This window comes from Nestor notabilis, unplaced genomic scaffold (genome assembly GCF_000696875.1).
Source record: "Nestor notabilis isolate BGI_N333 unplaced genomic scaffold, ASM69687v1 scaffold10909, whole genome shotgun sequence".
NCBI lineage: Eukaryota > Metazoa > Chordata > Aves > Psittaciformes > Psittacidae > Nestor > Nestor notabilis.
In genome coordinates, this window is record NW_009944113.1 from 56425 (window position 1) to 73812 (window position 17388).

Genomic DNA, 17388 nt, shown 5'->3' on the forward strand with positions numbered 1-17388 from the left:
AATCCTGATAAATACTCTGATAAATAAGGATCCTTTTAATTGGCACAAAGCAATGTAAACATGCACATTCCCATCCTGCAGTCATCTCTAATTTCCTTGTTCTCAGGTTTTAATGGAAATTCAGGGATCTCTTGGCCCTGTAAAGATTCTTCAGAGATAAAAATGTGGAAGGCTTCAGTTACGACCATAGCCATTTTAGGCCTCTCACGCCTAAAACCAAGCACAGGCATTGAACGTGGTACCATGCAACATAATATATTGCTTTAGCTGTTCGCTTGCTGTGCCACACTTGGTACTCACTGCTGCTGGCACTTGGTACTGAAACTTCTCCTCTGACTCAATGTAGTCCATGCTTGTCAGGTCCACGGTACCAGCTTCTGATATCCTTGCTAAGTGACACCAGAAGCTGGTACATATGACAAAGCCATAAAGCTTCTGGAATTTGAAAGCTATCCTTGAGACACCAAAGCAGCCCAAACCTATACCAACAGACACTGTAGCTGCTGGCAGGATTGAGCTGTTTAACGTATCTAATAAAATATGTAAATGCGCCCAACTGGGCCTATGACAGAAAATCAAGGATAGCAATCTACCTGCTGTAAACACCTTTCAAGCAACTCAAGTAGATGCTCTGCATCTAAGTATATCTGTGCAGGTAACAGTTAATCATTGATCTTATACCTACCTAAACTGAAAGACTGAATATTTAGGTGCCAATTAAACGGATTCTTCTGAACTTCAGCAACAGCACAGATGGAAATAAATTACCAAGCCACATGCTGCCACTAAAATAATTAAAATGTACAGCCACAGTACTGCCCAGCAAGGTAACTGCAGTCATTTAAAACAAGCTCTATAAATGAATAAATAAATAGAAAAACCTCCATGTAAACTGAATAAAATGTCCTTTATAGCGCCCAAAGAGGGAATGGCATAACTAAATAATATAAATCTTCCATACTATATATATTTCTATATATTATATCTGATACGTTTTGGCATGGCCAGATAGGAAAAAGTAGGATGACTAACTTCATTCATTATGTGTTTGGCTGAAGCCAAGCTCCTGTGTTACTACATATTGCTAACCATTCCTATAGCGGTTTGGCCTTTTTACCCATCTTCGATTTTGTGCTCACTTTCCTGGCAGAGCAGACTGGTTCACCTTTCTTTTGTGCTCTCCATATTTCTCTTGAGCATTCAATAGGTTCATAGAAGCACTTCACTGGCTGCAAGCTGGTTTTTTCATCTTTTGTCTTTTTCAACAAGATTCTTCCTTTTTGAAAGGAATGAGGCTTTGCGTCAGGGATGTTATATGAAGCGTGTTGACTTCCTCGGCTCCTGAAATTAGTAACAGTTATTATTAATAACTATTATTCAGTCTTGCAAAGTGGTAAGTCCCCAAAATGTTCCAAATCCATACATTTTTTAAAGGCAGAAATAGCTTTGTTTTACAGGACCAGGCTGAAAATTAAAAACAGAGTTGCAAGAACTCCTACATGTGTTACTGGTGGACTCTTTATGCATGGTAATCTACACTTTTATTCAGGTAGAATTCTGCTGATCTTGGAGTGCTGAGACCGTACTGAGGTCAATAGTCTCATAATTTGGTGATCTACAGGGATTTTAAAGATGCCATGTTCACAGCAACCTTCTGCAAAGAATGGACATCCCATGGTCTTTGGAAGACCACACAGCACCCATAACAGTACAAAGTGCAGGAACTCTAGGAACTTCTTGGTGGGATCTCAGAACTGCCCTGGCTTCTGGCCAGGGCCCAAGGAACTTCTGCTTCTAATGGCAAATAATAGCTCAGGAAACACCACAGTCTACCTGTATGTTAGCCCCCTATCTAGGGAAACTTTAGCTTTGCTTTCAGGCTTTGATTTAAAACAGAAGAGGAGGGTGCAATACAGAATATGGTAGGAAGAGGGGTATGAAAGCTTAAAGGCCAAAGTAAGCTGAATTCTTTGTTCCTGTGATGGTTCAAGCCCAGCAGGATTTCCTGAAATTGGTGAGCTCAGGCGGAAACAGCACAGTGCCTGGTGCTGCAAAGGCTGAACCATGCCCTCTTACTCTGAAATATTACATTGAAACTGCAGTTCCACAGTTCAGTTGAGTTAAGATCATTACAGTCCCCTTTAACATAATCTTGAAGTGTTTTACAGCAGATACATGTAGTGTTACAGCAGCACTACAAATGTAAGGCACCAGCTCATGTCTGCCCAGCTACTGTGACTGAAGTGAAGAACAGATGTGCTGATGTACAAGCTGATGTCTTAAGGGTTCCCACAGGGCTATTTTCCATAGCTCATTATTTCTGGAAACCATGTATCTGTTCTATTACTTCTTCTGGAAGTCAAACAATATTGATCACCTGACAGAGCCAATTTTTGAAAACGCACTTTTGTTCAGGTGTGTACAGTGCAGGTGTGCTCCTGCTCCTTAAAAAGACCAGAGAGGCGTCATGACAGTGTCTGTTGGTGGAAGGCAGTGACAGCCAGTCAACAGCACAGGAACCGAGCCTTACCTACAGAACAGTTTTACCTGCCTGGCAACTTTGACAACCAGACTTCCCTATGGGAAAGTCGGGGGGGTGGGAGTGGGGGGAAATGTCATGCAGGTCCTAGCTAGAGTTTATAGGCATGGTGCCATGCTGGCCTGGTGCAGGCCTGTGCTCTGACCACTTGCTGGGGGTTAGAAATGACTTGAGTAAATGCACACGGGTTGGCCATTATGGTTTATCATCACTTCTTGGGCGCTGTTTGTTACAGTTGCTAGTAACGTTGTTAGTGTTAGTTGCTAAAAGATGTACTGCTCTGTTTTTCTCAGATGTTGTTACAGTGAAAAAGTTACATCCCAAAACACATGCAGGCATTACTGCAGGCGATTGCAGATGATGTTAGTCACTCCTCTGCTGCACTGAGTGATGCTATTAAAACCAGAAGAAGATCAAGGTTAGTATGATCAGAGGGGATTGTCTAAAAGAGCTAAACTGTATTTAAATGGAACGAGTTTATGGTAGAGAAGATGGATGTCTGTCTCTAATTCACAATCAGGGTAAGAAAGTATCTAAGATGGATGAAGATGCAGGTAATGCACAGGAAATGCAATGCTGCAGCTCCAGATGCAGGAAGTGTTTTTTCCCTGAAAGCAGCAGCTCCTCAATATAAGTGACTGTGAGAGCCTGAACTTCTACTCAAACATATTCCCAATCTGTCAAATTATGGAAAAAGACTGAAATGATGTGACTAAATGCACCCCATTGCCACAGGCACTTAAGAACAATCCTATTCTTGCTGCATTTCACAAACATTAAGTAATTTTCAAGATAAGTCTCATGATTCTAAGAGACCCAATTCTTAGCTTCTTCACAATGGGAGCTGGCATCTACACTTGATTTAGGCACGTATGTGCCGCAAGTCGCAGTGCCTTTGAGAAAAAGCTAGTGAGCATCAGCAAAGGACTGCCATACCCTCAGTGGGGCATTTCCTGAAAACAGCCAGGAGAAACTGCAGAAAAGGAATTGGGAAGCAAAGTGGAGGCCTTGGAGCAAGAGGGATCGCAAGTCCAGCCATTGATCACAAACAACGTAAGCCATCAGTGGCCTCAAACCCCCTGAGATTACACTGAATTTTCTGGATGGGTAATAACACTTCCCGATTTTTTTTTAACTGGTTAAAACCTCATTTGATGTGGTGAATGCAAATGCTAGATTCATCCACAGAACAGGCAGAGCAAAATAAAACTTTCCTACCCCTCTGAGCATCCTCTCTTCTATCCTCCTTGCTTCATAGGACAAGCAGAGATATTTTTAATCTGGTAAATCCAAATACAGGCTATTACTGAATTCTAGTTTTGAAAGTGTCTTTTCAAAGGAAAAGTGTATCATTAGTTAAACAGAAACCTCTAAACAATTTCATATATGCCTCTGAACTATTTGCCAGCAATTATCGTGTTTTACCAAATGGCACTGTATTTAGGCCAAAGACTTGTCAGTATCTCACCAAGTCACTAGTTATATTTTAATTCTATTTTCCTTGATTACAGTCCTTTTAAGACATCTAGAAGCCCGAACAGTGTATACACAATCAACTCAAAGTCTACTTTGGACAATCAAATTTTTCAGAATCTCAAATCAGTAGTTAGAAAAAGAAAAAAAAAAAAAGCTATAAAAGCAATAAAAATTAGAAAACCCAAAGCTAAAGCCCCATGCTGTTAATGCAAACAGTGCTTAACAGCAAAGGGTACTTGGCCAGTTGCCTGCTAGCACTAAGGAAAAAAAAACAAACCCTCCCAGTAGGCTATACATTGTATTTAGTTTATTTTCCAGCTCATCCATCTGTTCACGTGTGCCTCAGTCTTCCAGTAATTCTTGAACCTGTTGGTCAGACACAAACAAATCTGGCTGGGACACAGAAGTCCCAGACCTGTGGTGATGCAACAAGTTTCATGGAAATGGGAAAAAGACCCAAACTCATGTCCCCACCAAGAAAGGTTGCCATCAGTACATGTGGTGCTCCAAACCAGTCACTGAGACTCGTGACCAAGTCACGAAGACATGGGAAACCAGCCCCAATTAGTTCTGCTGCTCCCAGGACAGCTGTTTGAGTAACTTGAGATTCAGTAATTTGAGTTTGAGTAACTTGAGATTAAGTTGTAAGCGCTCATACTTTGTCAGGGCACTTGTTTGCTCACATGTGATTTTTAAGACAACAGTATTACAGTCAGTTAGGAAATGACAACTGTCTCTCTCCTACCTACAGAATGATAAAGATATTTTTATCTGAAACTTGGCTTGTGTTTGCTGAAAAGGTTCAACTACTGTAGCTTTGCAATAGACTATTACAGTCATTACAGTCAGCCGGAAGGAGTCATTCATTTAACAGAAAATTATTATTTCCTTTTTTTTTTTCTTCAAACAATATCTGATTTAGTTTTAGCAGAAGTCTGTTTTTATTCCATTACATGACATAATATAGATCATATTTGGATACAGAACCTGATCCAAACGCAACCTGACTCAGGCTTTAGGATAAGGTAAAACGCAAAAGCAGGAATAAGTATGTCAAGTTAGTGTATTTAAGTAAGAGAAAAATAAAAAGATATACATACAGGCATCTGGGTTTCTTATTTAATGAAATGTCTGTAAGCTGCAAAGAAAACAGAAACAGGTTATTAATACTAATATTACATTATCAAGTAATTAAAGCACAGGGATAAAATACGAGCAGTCTTCAAAATCGTATTTCCATTCTCACCTTCTGTTAAAACTAGAAGAATATTCATGAAACTGAAAAACCCCCACAAACTTGTACAGCTTATTACTCCTTCATCTTATTACATCTGTTTTAAAAATTTGTAATGTGTAAGTTGTTAGTGGTTGGATTTTTTTCCCCATTATTTTTATCATAACTGCAATCAAAGTAAATTGCTAAAGAAGTGTGGGCTGAACAGCAATCTTTCACATTAGATTAAACAGTATGGATACAATGAGAAGTAATTATTGTGTCCAAGAGAATTAATAAGGGACACTGCCTGAATAAGCTGTATTAAATTAACTTTCAGAGTGTTTAATTTTGCAATGATGTATTTCCTTCACACAAGCAGCTAGTGAACTTCAGCTATGAACCCTTGGCTCTGCCTACAGCAGCACTGAAGGGTGGAGGGCAAGTACGCATTTCTCTCCCTTTCCACCCCAAATCCTGGGACCAGCTAAGGACAACATAGCCTCAGTGCCCGCAAAACTTTGCATGACTTCATTTTTTACAACAGTTTGGTTCATAGTGTGGAAACACTTTGTCTAGTCCATCTTTTAGTGGGGGTCAGGAAAGGAGGTGTTTAATGCCAGCTCAGCTCTCATTGGTCTGGGTACTAAATCAGTTCTTTGTACTGATCTCCCATCAGTGCAACTACGCTGAGCCTTTGAATATCATTTAATGAAGTCACTGAGCCAAGCAAGTCAGATCTGGCATCTGAAAACGATTTTGTTCTTGTAAATGTTCCCTCTGTCCCTGCTGTTGTCCACGTTTTGCAGATGGATTTTTGCCCAGCCTAACTTTGCTTGTCATCTGTCTTGGACAGAGTCTGGAGCCACCTCATAGTGTGCTTTTCTGTAATTACCTCCTGAAGGTCAGGCTGGTCAATATTTGGATGCACGACCTTAGAGGAATGCTGAAGTCACCCAGAAAACAGGGCAGCTGCCTCAAAAATTAGTGTCTTCTCCAAAGGACACTGCTGAGATGTGGATCCCAGTAAACATATCAAGAGCACAGGAGACGATTTAATACTGAGGCTCGTCTTTTACAGTCCCCCTCAATGTTCTCGCAGACACTGTTTGAGCTGTCCTGTGCTAGATTTCAGCACATCTACATTTATTCAGGTCTTTATCTAAAGCTCTTTTGGAACTTTTCTTTCCACCATTGAATACCTACCTATTCAGTGCTGTGCCTGATCAAATGCCTTTCCTCTCACATCCCAGGATAAGCAATTATTTAGCATAGCAGCATGGGGTATTCATTTAAACTGAAATGTTCTTGGGAAGTCATGTGACTGAAACTTGCCATATAAATGTAATGCATTGTAGGGAAAATACTTAGTGTTAAGTATTAATAATGAGGGCATTTAAAGAAACAATGCAGTTTAAAAACCAATGTTCAGACATCTTTGGTTATTAATTGGTGGGGTACAGGCCTGTAGGAATCCATTCACCATTTCTAAATGCCCCATGATAGGTAATTATGGAAAGCAAGACGATTTGCCAGCAGGCAGACATGTCCTCTGCAGGGATCCACATCTTTCCTGAAAATCTTCAGACATCTTCAAAAAACTGCCAAGTGACTCAATGACATGAAGGAAAGCGTTTGTTGCAAAGGTAACAGCAGCAGTAGCCAAAGCTGGGAGGGAAAAAAAAACCCTGGCAAATACTTCATGATTCTCTGCTCTGCTTTTGCCATCTTTGGCTACTGCTGCTCTTGGTCCCTGCTCCCTTCACTCATGTAAAGTGGCAGTATAAAACATCAGTAAAACACGTCTAAAGAAACATTCTACAAATCCAGATCTGTTTGGAGTGGCAATTAACCAAAGCCACTGATTCCACCCGTATTCAAACTCAAGTACTTTGCTTCTCGTGGACAGTGACAACAAAGGGAAGGGCTCCACTAGCTTACCACGTGCTCGCTGACATCGGTGTGGTTGCACACCATCTGCTGATTTTGGTAATATTCTAGCTGCCTTTCTGCCAGATCCACACGCTGCAACAGATTCTCGATGAAATGCTGGAGCCTGGCCTTTCCCCGCACTTCTTTTTCTGCTGCTTCTTCCAGGAAGTGGTTGAAAGTAACAACTTCTCTGCAAGACAGAAACATTGCAATGTGGCCACATTAAAATAATGGGAAAGGCCCTTGTCTCACCGCTGTCAAAAATTTACTGACTTTTCTCCGTTTTTTCACAGCAATAGCTCATGGTGGCTAATTACTGTCCTTCATTCACCTCTATTAAAAGATTTCAACCCTTTTGTGGACACAGTCACTATCCTGAAACCTGAATACTAAATGTCAGTTTATGGGTAATGGATTTGGGTTTTTTTGTCACATTATTACATCTCTTAGAAATAGTCTTTAGTGGTCCACAGGGTAGAAATGTCATTAACCATCATCTCTTGAGGTATCTGCAGACAATTACAGACGCTCTCTCTTTCTTTTTTTTCTAACTTGCCCATGTGAATATCAGCCCTGAAATATTAAGAGAAATGGATGAACCCCCAAATTCATTTTCCTGGTTTATCATAATCTTACAATGGTAGTTTAATATTGCTACTGAGGTAGTTCCTAACTTATAAAAGCTACTGTGGCCATTAAGCTTAATTTTCGCTGCAATCCTGCAAGTACATCAAAGTGCAGTGTTATGATCTGGAGCTAGTGGGAACATGGGAGATTAACAGATAACCTACAGATTATAGACCAAGGAGTACGTGCCTGGGAAGAGCAAGTTTTAGGTCAGAAGTTTAGAAATGTTCCTTGTCTGGTAACACAACTGGAGGAAACAGATAGCACCACTGACTGTGGAAGCTCCAAGCTCTGTACTGAGACACAGCTCATTGTGAAGTGCTCTGCATACTGTCAGTTTTCTGTCAGCAATTGGGTCACCATTTGGCCCTCTGATATCAGAGGAGTTTCTGGGTGGGATAAGTTTGGTTACAGAATGAAGCATGTATTATGAAAAATGGCAAATCTGAGCACGTAGACTTCCCAGTTAATGAATGCCTGGATAAACAGTTCTTGCTCTGCCAGTGGAACCATGTTAATTTTTGCTTTGTACAAAACTGAGTGGGTGGGAATTGGGGGAACCAATGCCTGCCAAACAAGGAAGGGCATGACTGCTTCGCAGAAATAGCTATACCACAGCACAGTGCAGGAAGAGGCTGTCTGCATGGCTGATCTAATGGTAAGAATGAGGTAAAACCAAGCATGTATTGTTTGGATGAAGTCCAAATCAATGAATCTTACTTTATATTAACTCATCCACAAAATCCATCTTAAGAAACAGACAGGTACCTTGCTTGTTAAGCTTAGCTATCAATTCCATTTCAAGGCTCTGTACAGTTTCTATGATTATTAGCTTGCCAGAGCAACCTGCTAATAAAAAGCCACTAAGAAATGCTTAGGAAGAAGCCAATCTAAACTCATTAAGGACAATTTTGGGGCTTTATTCTCACCACACTTAAATCATTGTAACTTCTTCAATTTCATGATGCCACTATGGTTTTGTGTTAGCACAGCAGCAATCTGAAGCCTTTGGCACTCTGTCAGGCTCCTCTTTTACAGTTGACAGGAAGCTCCAAAGAACAGGAGCTCAACAGGTTGGCTCCAAATCCCTTACCCCTTGGGTAAGGAAGGAGAACTGCATGTGGCCCACAAGACTGCTGGCGCTCCACGTGGGAATGCTGGGCAGAGCTGGGAACCACTAGCCTGGGACAAGCCCCCTCCTGGGGCCACAGTCAGCTTGTGTGTTTTGCTGCAGACGGAGGCCACATACATTGAGTACCTGGTATTTGTTTTTTAAAGGGTGATGGTTTCAAGAATGCTAACATTTGTAATTGTCTCAACAAAGGTAACTAAAAAGTCTTCATTAATTGCCTGCTCCACCGCATGAATCACAAATTTTCCTTTCCTTCAAATATCTCCTTAGGCAGCTGTGCCATAAGGAGGACAGGGTGAAGCTGCGTTTTTTTTTTTTTTTAAAGACTTAGCTGACTATCAGGAGGAGAACAGACACACAATGTCAATAAATTCCCTACTATTTTCCTTGCTTTCTAGACTACTGAAGATAACTTGGCATCCTGCATGTCATTATCTCTAGGAACTGGTTTTATCAGCAATAGCAGCATTTCCATAATTTTTCTCTGTTTAGCTGCCTCTGTAATGTCTATAAAACTGCTTTTAATAACATTTATCTAAAAATTTTCCTTTGGACTGGCATGGTACCTGCACTCTGTAAATTCCCTTCAGAAAGACAGGAGCCTAAATATACCCACCCACTAGGTCTCAGTCACATGCTTTGTCCTGATAAGCAACACTTCTGTCAGTTCAGCTACTTCCTTTGTTTCCACTTCATTCTCATCTCACAGAACAACAACATCAAGCCCTGAGGAGTGACTGCTAATACGTCTCTCTATTTGCTCCAACACCACTTCCTCAGAGAGCTTGCTCTGTGCACAGCTATGCCTTGGTTACCTGAAGGGAGTTCCGAGAAGAATTTTACCCTCTTCCCACCAAGAACAACAGGAAAATGTTTCAGAGAAGTTGTGTAGTTTCCTGCAGCTGCTGTTTATCTGTTTAATTGCCTTTCTTGTCTGTTGTAGTTCCCCAGACTTTTTCTTAGCCATACCGATGACCTTCTCCCTTCAATTCTGTTTCTAGATATCTGTGATATTTTGTTTGCATTCTTTATTTTACTTGCACTTTATTTCTCCAGGCTTCTGCCAAGTTTTTTGGGATTATATGATACAATTTCTATCTTTTACTCTCTGCCCTTCTGCTTGTGGAAAGATGGATGTTCACAGAGGTCAGATGCTGCTCCTCATGAAGCCGGGGGAAAGCAGAGCCCATGAATACTGTGGGGCCCACTCAGTAGAGGCACAAACCAGACACAGCTGCATGGGCCCACTGGGCTCTGTCTTGTGACAGAACAGCCCTGTCAGCAGTGCTCACCTGAAACAGGAATCATTTGTTAAAGCCTGCCTCAGACCTGCAACACTGTCCTTTCTAATGAGAGGTCTCTGCTACCCTGTGCCAACTACTCTACATCTGGAGCACTGCTGATCTATTAAGAAAGGTTATGTAGCATTATTAACTCCCCTTGTGAACTAGTCTGCTCTCAGCATCATCTCTTTTCCACTCTCTCTGCTCCTCTGTTTGCTCTATGTCCATCAGCCTGCAGCCTCCTGCCCCTTTCGCTCAGCTGCACCCTGGCACTTGCTTTAGCACTGTAAGCTCTGGATCCTGACACTAAATTTTCTGAGGAGTAGATGATGCTTAGTGCAGCTTGGATCTCTCTAAATCTCTGTAATGAACAGTGATCTCATGTTTGCTCATAGTTTACTATACTAATATTAAGGTAGGTACTGTAGCAAAATGTTTTGTTAAAGAGCTGTGACTGAGCAGCATGGAGAAAGGTGGGTTTCTTTTTTCGTTGTGGGTGCTCTTGACAGACAAAACCTTTTAGGAAGAGGGATCACTTCTGCTGCCCAGAAAGCAGAGGATACATCAAACTGCCAGGAGCTTGTGGAAAAAGGGTGAGGCAAGCAAGCGGGTAAGACAAGGAGCGTACACCCTGGGAGGTGTCCAAGAGGAGCAGGAGGTGCCTGTAGTGCGAAACTGCTGGACAAGAGATCTTTCCAGAGCGAGAGGAGTCTGGGGAAACATTGCAGTGCAGCAGCCAACTCAGAGGTGTCAGCAGAAAAAACAAGTGCAGAGGGAAGGACTCACTTTAGGCAAGAAAGTCTTGCTACCAAAGCGTTTATTTCAATCTGACTCTGCCAGTGAGTTAACCTGTTATAATTAACCAGACTTAAGTAATTTGGTATTCTGCATTCCAACTGCAGCCTAGCTGCCCTCACAGAAAAATTGCAGATAGCCTTAAAACTTACCCTGAAACCTTCTTTATGGAGGCTGTCTCATAAACCAAGATGAGATGTTATAAATAAAGTTTTAAATCACAGGACTGACAAGGTGACGTTTATTCTTCTGCCTTTACCGCACACAGTGCTCCTTACGGGACTAGTAAGCTGCAGTTCTTTTTTACTGGAGCAGTTGCTGGCATGTGGACCCTGAGAATACCCTTAGTATTTGTAGTATGGCTTTCAGCAGTTAGGCGTGTGATACACAGAGTAGACGCAGAGGTTGGGACAGCTCCAGCTCCTTAACAACTGACAAGAAGGGCTAACGATTTCTCATGTTGTGACCAAGCCCTCCTACAGATGCATAACACTGGTCCCAGTACTATTAACAGCAACTTCAACACCTGCAACTATTCTGTAGGTGGAGACAAGCACGAGGCTCTATGCAGATTCTGCATGCAAGTATCAAATTGCTTTAGAGAATTGTATTTGGAATAACTCTGCCTGAAATTAATAGAAAACCAAACACTTCTATTATTTTACCTGAAGATGGGAAAATTCCTGCTACAGTAAGTACTAAAGTGATTTACTAATGAAAACATTTAGTATGTACATTCATTAAGTATAACACTGCTGACCTCATCCATCATCCCATTCCTCTTATTGCCTCAAGGCTGCTATCTGCTATTCATTAGGTTTCACATTCCTACATTCAGCACATTCAGTTTAAGAGGTCCACACCTCCTCCCTTCAGAAAGTTATTGTCCTAACAGTTGCACCCATTCAGTGAGCTGTACTCTAGATCTAAGCCCTGAACTTACTGGGGTGACACTGTGAAGATTAAACCGCTTTATCTCACAGAGCCATTCTGTGGGATAGTCATGCTAACACTTGAACTAATGCTGCTGGGGGGGAAGTGATCTCTCAAGTGGGAAGATAAAAGGAAACAGGGAAGAGGGATTAGGATCACCTGAAACCGAGGGTGGAAGAACAATACATAGTTGTGGCTGCATTCTACTTAGAGCAAAATCAAAACTGTTCTGTTATACAACTAAAATTTATACTTTAAGGAAAGCTGTTGTTTTAAAGCATAAATTGCAGTGATCTTTAAAAGCTAACTTTTTATCCCATTGTTGAGATGTTACTTGCACAGACAATTCCATTAATTGCAAATATAAGGTGAAGTCAGTGGCAGGAATAACTACTTCCCACCACACAGCATTCCAGGCTATGCCATTACAGAGGCATGACCATTCTCAATACAAATGCATTACATTGGTTAAAGAAATTGCTGTCAGGGATATGGCAATGTACTACATTAATGCTCTTACCCTATAATACAGAAACAAAGTGAAATTGTTTAAGTCACCATTCAAGGTAGCTTCCAGTTGAGGACCGTAACATCAAATGCTTACCCTGGTCAGACTTGCTAAAAGTCAAACTCTACTGATATAATTTTCTTATATAACTCCCAGAAACAAGCATTTCAGTGTTCTCTAGAAGTCAAGTTCACAGCTGGTTTTAGTTTCAATGGTTTTCTTGATATCTTATTCAACAAATTCTTATTCCCTTTAGGCAGGCTTCTGTGTTATCTTTAACATCACTACTCACTCATGTTGCATTCTCCTTCAACAAACATTGAATAATCCCTTTTGGGGCACACTTTCTAATCATTCCTTTGTGCAGCAGCTCTGCTGAAAGCTTGACCCTGTAGCCATCATTTGTCAAAACTGTCCAGGGCCCAACTGAGGCAGGTTGGGGAAGTGGGACCTGTCTTTGGTAGCTGTGCCTGCTTCTCTAGAACATCCAGTTTTCTTTTATTTTTTCTGCCCTCCCCCCCAGATAATAACAAAAAAAAAAAAAAAAAAAAAAAAAAAAAAGTGTTGGCCTTTGGGCTTTTAAATACAAGAATAAGTGACACAAGAGTGGCTGCTGTGTAAAAGTGTAAAACTTTTCTATGCTTAGAGTAATACCACTTCAACTATGTACCAGTATAGTTAGTGCTGTACCTCCACCTGTCCTACTCTTCAACACAGTTCATCTCCCTGAGGGCATCATGCTAATATAACAGCATGTACTTTCATGTATATTATTTTGTCAGGGAACAAAATTAAAACTTAACTAAAAAGATACATTCACTTAGCACTGCCTTTGTTGGACTGCTTTAGGCTTCATTTAAACAAAAAAATCAACTGACAAGTCTAAAGAAGTGACCTTACTGACTCAACAAATTTCTCAAATGGGCAGCCCCAAAGCTGCTTGGTGGCCTAAACCAACACTCCTCCTTCTCATGGAATGAGAGGCCAACAGTAAAACCTCATAGTGCTGTCATTTGAAGCTAGCGGTTTGATTAGCAGCAACAATGTAACTCTGAGAATTTACTCTCTATGGAGTATCTAAGTTTAAAGACTTGCTGCTTGCTTTGAAGAAGGTTCAGAGAAACCAGCTTCTGACAATGTGGCCGCTTGGTGGATCAGTTTTTATGTATCTATCTCAGTGCTTGGTCCAGGCAAAGGCTCGGGACATGTGGCTTTTACAGGTAGAACAGAGAGGTCAAAATGAAATTCTATCACATCAAAGTGACCTCTGATCTACTGCCTCAGCTGAGGACTGTCAGTCACAACAGCATCAAGTCTGCCTTCACTGAGCTGGGCACAAAGGAAACAGGAGGCCTAAAGAGCATCATCTCCATATTCAGGAAGCTCACATGTTTAAACAAAGAATTAAGATCTATCCTCCCTAAGCCTTCTTAGGGCTTCCTAACCAAATTAGTCTTGCTAATGCACATTTTTCCTTTCCCTTAGCTTTCCTATTTGACTTCACAAACATCTCCAAAATCAGAGCCGTTACCCAAAATGCGATAGTACCATTATTTTCTGTCATCATCTTCTTGTATGGTATTCCTCTAAAGAGGAAGTTTCTTAAATCCCAACTTACCCTCTCCCCGCCCCCCCAAACAATTTGTAGGTCAGGAGTGATGGTTCAACCTGCAAATACATCCTCTTATACCTCCCAGATCTGGTTAATTCTTTCATTCTTGCATGTAGAAGCAGGCCTAGCTTGACAGCCCAGATAGGTCCCAGGGCACGTTTTATAAAGATGAAAATATACCGAATTGTTAAATTCAGTATTACGGAGTAACTTGATCACTTACGGGGATTGTTCATTCATGTAAGATACTGGCAGAGTAGGTGGACATGGAGGAACACGCAAATGGGCCCAGTACAAACACCTGTAACTTTTTTTATCAGAACATTGTTGTTATTTAAGAGTTATTTGAAGGGATCCCCATAAGAGTTTACAGCTTCTTCTCTAGAAAAGCCTCCAAAGAAGAGTTTTTGTGACCTTATCTAAGATTTGGACTAGAAGTGTTTTCCTTTTTTGGATCGCTTGTGGGGTGTTATTTTTTTTGTTGTTTCTTTGGCTTTTTTTCCCCTCAGACTGATCTACAGTAGCCCAATCACTTTGAGATCTAGAAATGCATATTGATTATGAACCCTTTCTTTCCTTCACATCACCATATTCCATAATCTCTGGTAGTACAACCACTGAGAGACCAAAAGAAGACTGTTTTCCTTTATTTTCTTAAAAATAGGCTAAATAGGTATTTCTGGGAAAATGGTATTTTCTATTTCCAAAGAACAATTTTCAGCTACAGGGGCTCAATACCAATGCTAACTTTGGTAAAACTTACCCATATTCACAAGATTGCTTATGGGGGGGGAGAGGGGGAAATCCAAGGAAACTGATCAAAGCATTTCTTTCTGAAGGTCAGCAAGTATCAAAGCAGTCCCTAAGGGCTGCCTTTCACTTTCCACTATCTGCAGTGAGAACTCCTGCTTCTGCAATTTCCATTAAGCAGTCTTGTTCGGTTTTCTAATCATCTGGACTTCTTCCAGAAATCAAAGCCAAATTTGGGATTCTCCTTTTCTGAAGGAGAAAGTTTTTCCAGCATACCAAACAAGTTTTTGAACACCCAATGCAAGGAATATATAGACAGATCTGTTCCCAAAGTCATGATCATCCTTTCTTCTGCCCTCTACTAGAGCATACCATCCAGTGCCTCCCTGCTGCTGGCACCTATCACCTTCTTAGAACAGGTAATACTATGGGACTAGGCACAGGCACATGCAAAACACACTATGACTCCCCTTTTCCTCCCTCAGGACTCTGGGCTGATGTTCTTTTGTCCTATGCACTAGAATGCATTAGGCACATTTACCTTTAGAAATTAACATCCTACTGTGTACGTACTGATGCTTTTGCTGCCAAGTTTTTTGATCTTTACTGAAAGCTGAAGCAAGATAGCAGTAATCCTGGGTACTCAGGTGAAGTCTCCTGTGCAGCTGCCTCTTCCGGTTAGCATTTCTTACCAGTCAAATAACCTTCAGTTTTCCCTCTAATGCCAGCTTTGGAGCCACCTCCTCATCTGCTCACGTATACACACTCCTCCTTAAGAGATGGCTAGAATTCTAACAGCAATCGTCTGAGCTCCTGCACCTTTCCCAAGCCTAGCAATGTCCTAATGTGAAGGACAGTGTTTCCCTACTTCTCCTTTCATTCTGTGTTCAGTCTTTTCTGATAGTAAGCAGTTTGCCAAGGGAGTAAGCAACCACTTCCTTGTGCCTTTACCCAATGCAGTTAAAAATCACAACTTTCGCTGTCTTGTTCTTTTCTCAGATCAGTGTCCTTTGTTGTCCTCCCTGTACCATACCCGTTCTGTCTGCCCAGAAAACTCTATTCCCCCCTTACTCGTTTTCCACGAGCCCTTTTCTTCTTCCGCAGCACTGCAGAACTCTGGTTTTGCTCCACTGAATGGTTTCTGCTTTCCTACTGATATAGGAGCCATCGTAATCTCTTCTTTCTAGTCCTTAGACTACAGGAAGGAATTATGAAAGCCCTGCAAACTTCCTACACTGAACTCCTACACCACCTTCCTCATTTCTTCCAAGATCAGTGTCATGGCAACTAGCACTTCTCATCTTCCCTTGGTAAGTTGATGAATTGATTTAGAAGCACTCCATTACCAAGGCTCTTTTTTCCATTCCTCTAAAATAAGCTGTGTTGCTCCAAAGAACCTGAAAGGTTTCAGCAAGTGCTGAATAAACTAAGTAGTTCATGTATAAATAATATATCAGCTATCACTACATTTTTAATGGATGCATCACAAACATATTTTTAGATGGCCTAGGTTAGTCAGAATGACTCTGACATCTGCTTCCCATTCCCATAAAAGTGATTCCAGTTTCACAGTTCTGTGTCCATCTGAAACACCTGCTTGGACGTGGCTTTTTTAGCACTGACTCCAGTACAGCTTTACTGCTGCATGGGAGACTACCCCACACCACGGGCAGCTTGTTGACCATGGAGGGAGGACTTCAGGGAGAAGGTGCTATCTGGTATTCTTACATACTTCCTCCAGCACTTACCCACTCATCTCTTCTTAAAAAGACGATGGATTAGAGGTGTCAGTGTAAGTCAGATTACATGCCAATGATAGCTTCTACTTGTCCCTACACCCATGAAACCTGGGACACAACAGAGGCACTAGAGGCTGAAAGTTAGTCACTGGGAAGTCAAGCATGAAAGACACCTGCTGAGGGAGCTGTCCCCTGCCTTGCAGGGGCACCTGGTAGTTGGGGTCTGTGGGGCTTTGAGGGCATCCTGCCTTGCAGGGAACAATGTCGCATGGGCTACAAGCTCTAGAAATACAGTGATCAGAAGCTGGAGGGCACCAGGCCCTTTCCTAACCAGCAAGCGACCAAACCATTCCCTCTGTTCTCGCGCTTTCACTCGCACAGGCGCTAGCTGGCCCGCGCAAAGCCATCAGCTCTCACTTCCCCACTTACTCCTCTTTCCGGTGAAGCTCCTCCTCGGACTCAGTGAGGCGCTGCTTCAAGGCTGCGATCATCTCCACTGCCACGTCCACCTGCCTGCTCAGGGCCCGCTCCCGTCGCTGCACCTCCTGCTTCTTCTGGGACAGCTGCACAAAAGCTGCCCGCACCTCCAGCAGCTCCGCCGTCTTCTGGGCCAGCTCTTTGGTAAGCTTGTCGATTCGCTTCTCAATTGTTTTGTCCACGGCCTCTACCATCCTGTTAAACTTTTCTCTGACATGTGCCTCGAAGGAGGCTTTGGAGTCAGTGGCCGGGAGGCCCGGTTTAGAAATCTGGTCGCTGGGAGAGTCGGCCGACACATAGCTCGCAACGTAGGATACGGGCCGTTCCGCTTCCACCTCCAGAGGCTGTCCGCGCTTCGTGCTCTCGCAGGAC

General features: G+C 42.0%; 1 protein-coding gene across 1 annotated transcript; it reads right to left on the minus strand.

The window, feature by feature from the left end:
• Positions 1-1094: 1094 nt before the first annotated feature.
• ZNF365 (zinc finger protein 365) lies at positions 1095-17384 on the minus strand (the record flags this gene model as incomplete). The annotated part of the gene is made up of 4 exons (XM_010022276.1): positions 1095-1341; positions 5116-5153; positions 7170-7350; positions 16969-17384. Coding segments are annotated over 4 exons (882 nt in total), but the record flags the coding sequence as incomplete, so codon positions are not given.
• Positions 17385-17388: the final 4 nt, after the last annotated feature.